Source organism: Anabrus simplex, chromosome 1 (assembly GCF_040414725.1).
Source record: "Anabrus simplex isolate iqAnaSimp1 chromosome 1, ASM4041472v1, whole genome shotgun sequence".
Classification (NCBI taxonomy): domain Eukaryota; kingdom Metazoa; phylum Arthropoda; class Insecta; order Orthoptera; family Tettigoniidae; genus Anabrus; species Anabrus simplex.
The window spans coordinates 691,416,993-691,423,598 of NC_090265.1; the positions used below are offsets into that span (position 1 = coordinate 691,416,993).

Genomic DNA, 6,606 nt, shown 5'->3' on the forward strand with positions numbered 1-6,606 from the left:
AGAGTTGATTATATACCAACACACGTAGGGCATGAAAATGATGTAGCTCACCTGAGTCTAACAGAAATGGAAAAAAGAAGCTTGGCTACAGACATCGCCAACAAAATTTCGTTTGATGCCATACTAGACAAGGTCCGCGACTCACTTTCGGACTCTAAACTAGATCGGATTCACCTCTTAACAAAGAAAGACTTGTACAACATTGAACACTGCTTCAACTTATCTTCCTCGTCCGTGAGACACAGTGATGACGGTACTAGCGTTGAAGCTTGGGTAAATGAAGTAAATTCTAGTGATAATCCATGTGTTCTGTATTATAAACCCCAAGACACAGTGAATGAAAAACACCCAGGATTAATGGCAAGTGATTTTGTATTAATTATCATGAACAGTGCCCAGCGAGAAATCTTGAAGAAGTATGGAAGCGACTGTATTTGTGTCGATGGGACTCATGGAATGAATAGTTACGGTTTCGAACTGACCACACTTCTTGTTCTAGACGATATGAGACAGGGGTTCCCGTGTGGTTTTCTCATATCTAATAGAAGTGATCAATATGTCCTTTCTATATTTTTTGAGTATGTAAGAGAAGAGGTTGGAAAATTAACTCCTAAAGTTTTTATGTCTGATATGGCAGAATCTTTCTTCACGGCCTGGATTTCAACAATGGAGCAACCAGAAATGCGACTCTTCTGTTCCTGGCATGTAGACAGGGCTTGGAGGAAGAACATTTCAAAAGCGAAAGGAAAGGAGAAGCAGGCTGAGGTATATAAACTTATTAGGACCTTAATGCAGGAAAGAGATATCACAGCATTTGAAATCATGGTTCCAGCTGTAATGAAACAACTTAATGAGGATCCTGACACAATTGAATTTGCCATATATTTTCGGGAAAATTATCTGAAAAATGTAAAGTCATGGGCTTATTGTTACAGAATAAACAGTGGCCTGAACACTAATATGCACATCGAAAGAATGCATAGGACACTAAAATATATATATTTACATGGTAAAAATGTCAAGCGACTAGATAAAGCAATTCATGCTTTGATGACCTTCATAAGAGATAAGTTGTTTGATCGGTTGGTGGTACTTACAAAAGGAAAAGTAACGAGTAAACTTAAAGATCTTAGAAGCAGACACAAAGCAGGTTTGCAGGTAAATTCAGGTCTGATAATTAAAGAAGCAAATGGCTGGATAATTCCTTCATCTTCCGATGTCAAGGAGACCTATTTCGTGCAGGAAAATATTTGTAACTGCAATTGCAAATTAGTTTGCGAGGAATGCAGTGCCTGCATTCATCAATACACTTGCACCTGTGTTGATTCCAGCATAAAATGGAATATGTGCAAGCATATCCATAGCATTTGCTTGCTTAGAAGGAGCCAGAATGAAGTGTTCAGTTCGCTGCATAATGATAATGGCGACAGAAACAGTGAGGATGACTTATTCATTCATACAGATGAACACTGTGCCACTGAGAAGGACAATATTATAGAAGAGCTCGCGAAGAAGGGAAATAAGCAATCTACTCTAACTTTGGAGACTGAAAAAGAGAAACTAACAGAAGAGTTCACTCAGTTAATTAGAGGAATACGATCAGAAAGTGAAATCACAGTTCTTAAACGCCATATGACATCACTAAAAGCGACCATAGCTGCTGTTCGTTGTAATGAAAGCTGCGAACCCTTGAGGAGAGACAAATCGGTACCTCTGTCAAGCAAAAGATGCATAGTGCCACAGAGGAGATTGTTTTCCACTAAAAGGAAAAAAGAAAAGAAGTGCTCAGCTATGAGGAAACCTGACGGCACAGAGGCACAGAATATCGCTGTTTCCTTACTTCAGGGAAACTGACTGTCCCGAGTCTCGTGAATATAGTGTAATAACTTGTAGTGTGTAGCGTGGATTGTTGTAAGATAAGTGTTTTATTTTCGAGTTAAGGCCTACTGTAATTAGCAGCATTATAATTAAAAAAATGTTACGTGTACAGACTATCGAAAGAAACTTTTGTGACCGAACCAAGGACACCGATGTGAAAAATTAGAAGCCCAGGAAGCAGCATCGTCAAATTCACCAGGTATGTTTGTATGGTCATTTTAAAATTTATTGCCTGTGTTTGAGCCTGCTTTTTGTGATATTTGTCATTTTAAAATTTCATGCCTGTGTTTGTGCCTGCTTTTTTAAATATTTGTTATTTTAAAATTTCTTGTCTGTGTTTGAGCCTGCTTTTTGTAATATTTGTCATTTTAAAATTTCTTGTCTGTGTTCGAGCCTGCTTTTTGTGATATTTGTCACAGTAGCTTGTTGACGAGTGAGAACTTAAACAATTTGAACTGACCGCCGTAACATGAGGAGTAGCCGGCAGGAGTAGCCGGCGTTAGTGCCTCACTTACATCTCGATAACTCTCGGGTTTGTTCGGAAGTATTCGGCATGGTGGAGCCACAGTTAGATCGCAGGGGCTAGACTCTTGTGTGGCGGTCGGTCACGTGATGCACGACGTTGCTGACATAGTCAGTGCAACTAGCACATTCGGATTCTTATTCTAGTGTAAATATGTGTAGGAACTGCTCTTGTATTGTGTATCACGTGTGTATTTAAGTGTGTAAATATATCTATGTTAATAATTCCACAGTAATCCAGTGATATGAACCGGGTACCTACCTCGTGTCCTATACCTACAGTCAGGGGCGTAGCCAGGGGGTTTACTGTGGGTTAGAACCCCCCCCCCATTGAACTTTCACAAAAAGAAAATAAATAGAAACTGACAGTAAACAATAAACTTCTTTTATGTGATCAAGATAAACTCCCTGCAATCTACTGCTCGTTGAGAGTGTTTGCCACCCTACCTGTCACCATTGCAGCCAGTGAGAGATCATTTTCAACATTAAGACGCCTTAAAACCTACCTCAGAAATACCACAAGTGAAAGTCGACTCAACGGGTTGGCTCCCTTGAACATTCACAGAGACATAGTTGTAAAACCAACAGATGTGTTAAATTTATTTTCTAGAAAGCCTCGAAAATTAGATTTTAGATTGTAAACTGAACATACCGTTTGAGATAAAACTGCTGACCTCGATCATATTGTTCTTGTTCTGTATTTTAAAATAAGAATTTTGTAGTGTATTATTTTGTTATTTGCTTTACGTCGCACCGACACAGATAGGTCTTATGGCGACGATGGAGCAGGAAGGGGCTAGGAGTGGGAAGGAAGCGGCCGTGGCCTTAATTAAGGTACAGCCCCAGCATTTGCCTGGTGTGAAAATGGGAAACCACGGAAAACCATCTTCAGGGCTGCCGACAGTGGGGTTCGAACCCACGATCTCCCGAATACTGGATACTGGCCGCACTTAAGCGACTGCAGCTATCGAGCTCGGTTTGTAGTGTATTGCAATCTGAATATCACATACAGTAATTCACTCTTGTATCAGTATCCTTATGACAGTCATGCATGCGCGTACCAGACACGCACAAGCACAAGCACTTTCATTATGTTATATCTTAATTTTGTAACTGTAACCCTCCCCCATTGGCCGAACCTGGCTACGCTACTGCCTACAGTCCACTACTTCCCTCGTGCTATCCTAGTTAAACCTTGTACATATCCTAACTCACTCAATTCAAACTTGTCTACATCCCTATCCCACCTCATCTCATGGTCTTCCGGGCCGGATTTCTGTGGATTCTTCGTTAATGTGTAACACGTGTATTTGTGGCGGAACCGAAGTGTCATAGCAGCCATCTTGGCAAAGAGTATATCTACTCCCGCTAGCAGTCATATTGACAAGGAGTACTACAGTTCCCGGTGGCAGCCATGTTTGTTCCAACTCCGGTCAGTTCGTCCGCCATGGTGACTTCCACTTCGTACGTCGCCATCTTGCTTTCAGTTTACAGCAACCATTGGTCTCCAGTCAGCGCCAGAGGAAATACGACAGCCACGCAGACCAACTTAGATGCACTACCCTACGCAGCTACTGTAAGTACATACTCATTTTCTGATTCCTATCATTTCCCACGATGGATTCTAAAGAAAAACAACTCCTTGTTAAGACTAGAGGCCTAGCAAAAAACCATTATAACACGTGTATACAACTTCGTAGTTAATTTTAAATCGAGATCAAGTATAAATGCAATTAAGGCAAGACTGGATGATTTATCCAGGGTAAGAGAAAGGTATGAAAATGCTCAAGATAAATTGGAATTGGAGGATGGAACTGAAGATCTTAGTGAAGATCCTGATAGTTTCGAATCGTTGTACTATGACGTAGTAGATAAAATTACAACTTTGATAGAAGAGAGTGCAGAATCACGGTTGAAACAAGGCAACTTTTCCGGTGCAAACAATAATACTAACTCTGGTTCATTCAACAGAGAACTAGCATTTCCAACTATTCAATTGCCATCATTTGGTGGCAACTTTATTGATTTTCGTCATTTTTCTGATATTTTTACCCCTTTTACAAACAATGACTCACTGGAAGATATACAAAGGTACCATTATTTGTTATCTTCACATACAGGTGAAGCACATGACCAAATTAAGCATCTTTCCATAATCTCCAGATATTTTAAGATTGCATGGCAAACAGTGTGTCAAAGATACAATAACCCTAAGTTTATTGCAACGTCTCATATTGAGAACCTGTTAAACCTTCTATCTGTAAGAGTCATCTACAGTTCTACGATCACATCTAAGTCAAGTTTCAAGTAATCTAAATGCACTTGAGGCATTCGAACTTGATATTCCTTTGCATGAAATTCTCATATCACAGTTGATTCTTTAACAAATTTATGGGACCATCAGAAAACAATGGGAGCTGTCGTCATCAAAATCTAAATTTGCGAGGCTAGACGAATTATATAGATTTTTATAAGACTCATTAAATCAGGTCAGACCCCTAAGCCACCTGCATCGTTCCATTTACGGCGTGCTACTGACCTCAAACACACTAAAGCAGTAAGACAGGCTTATGTCTCTATTGGCAATAGTTGTTTATATTGTGATGGTGTTCATCCTCTTTACAGTAGCTTAAGTGCGGCCAGTATCCAGTAATCGGGAGATAGTGGGTTCGAGCCCCACTGTCGGCAACCCTGAAGATGGTTTTCCGTGGTTTCCCATTTTCACACCAGGCAAATGTTGAGGCTGTACCTTAATTAAGGACACGGCCGCTTCCTTCCACTTCCTAGGCCTTTCCTATCCCATCGTCGCCATAAGAGCTATCTGCGTCGGTGCGACGTAAAGCAAATAGCATCCTCTTTACAAATTTTCAGATTTTTCTAGCAGCAATCTCCAACAACGAATGGACTTTGTCAAACAGCACAGATTGTGTTCAAATTGTCTTAGGCCAGGACACATCGTTAGTAACTGTTCTTCAGGCTCCTGTCATTCATGCGGCTTGTAACATCACATTCTAGTTCATCGAACCATTCCCGCCGAGGCAGCTTGAAGCCACGCCTGGAAGACACAGCGGCGCTGATGTCAACCAGCAACAAACTGTTACAACTGTTACAGCCTGTGGAGAACGTCTCAGCTTAAGGAATGTTCGAAACTGAATACCAATACAAGGTATAAGCAACGCTGCTAGAGTATCTAGTCACGGCGCTACCATTAATGTTCCCTCCATGCACGGCGACTGCCAATCAACTGTGCTGTGTTGCCAAGAATTTCTGCTGATCTCCCAGAGTCGTATATTAACTTCCCTGACTGGGGTATTCCGGAAGAGCTCCCTCTAGCCGACTCGACTTTCAACCAACCTGGGCGAACTGGCATGCTAATTGGTGCATAGGTATTCTTTCAGCTTCTTAGATCGGAGAGACGGGTGAGACGAGGTGACTATCCTGTTCTCCAGAACACGGAACTTGGGTTGATACATGCAGGGCGGTTTCAGTTAAACAGAACGGCTGAAGCACCTTCACAAACCGCACAGACCTTATTCGCCACGAGTGACAATTCCCTTGACCATCTGGTTCAACGCTTCTGGGAATTAAAAGACATCAGTCAGCCGATCAGATCAAAGGACGACCTGGAGTGTGAGAAACATTTTACTGCCAACACCAGGCGAGATGCTGAGGGAAGATTCACTGTACGGCTTCCACTTCGCGAGGACTCAACAGAACTTGGTGATTCGCTCAAAATGTTTAGGTAACGGCTTCACTACCTTGAGAGACGACTGAAGGGGAACACCCCTCTTAAGAACGACTACGTGAACTTAGAACAATACAAAATTCTGGGGCATTTGGAGGCTATCGACACGTCACAACTTAATGAACATAGCTACTACATGCCCCATCACCTAGTTCTTAAAGAGGCAAACTCTACTACGAAGACGTTGGTTGTATTTGACGCTTCTGCCACCACTACAAGTGGGAAATCGCTCAACAGCATCCTCCGAATTGGGCAGACTATGCAGCAAAATATATGGTCCATCATTACAAGAATCCGCACTCACCAAGAGTGCTTTACAGCCGATATTCGCCAGATATGTCGACAAGTAAATGTTGATAGTCGTGACTGCAACCTTCAGAGAATCGTATTGCGCCGATCGCCGGAAGAACCTATAAGACATTACCAGCTGAGAACAGTCAAGTACGGAACAGCTCAGTACC

At 41.7% G+C, this 6,606-nt stretch overlaps 1 protein-coding gene across 1 annotated transcript; it reads left to right on the forward strand.

Moving 5' to 3' along the window:
* The first annotated feature begins 384 nt into the window (after window positions 1-384).
* On the forward strand, window positions 385-6,146 carry LOC137502932 (uncharacterized). Its single transcript, XM_068230154.1, has 3 exons — window positions 385-1,107; window positions 1,225-1,662; window positions 5,799-6,146. Exons 1-3 carry the CDS (start codon window positions 385-387, stop codon window positions 6,144-6,146), a joined length of 1,509 nt encoding a protein of 502 aa, XP_068086255.1.
* The last annotated feature ends 460 nt before the right edge of the window (window positions 6,147-6,606 follow it).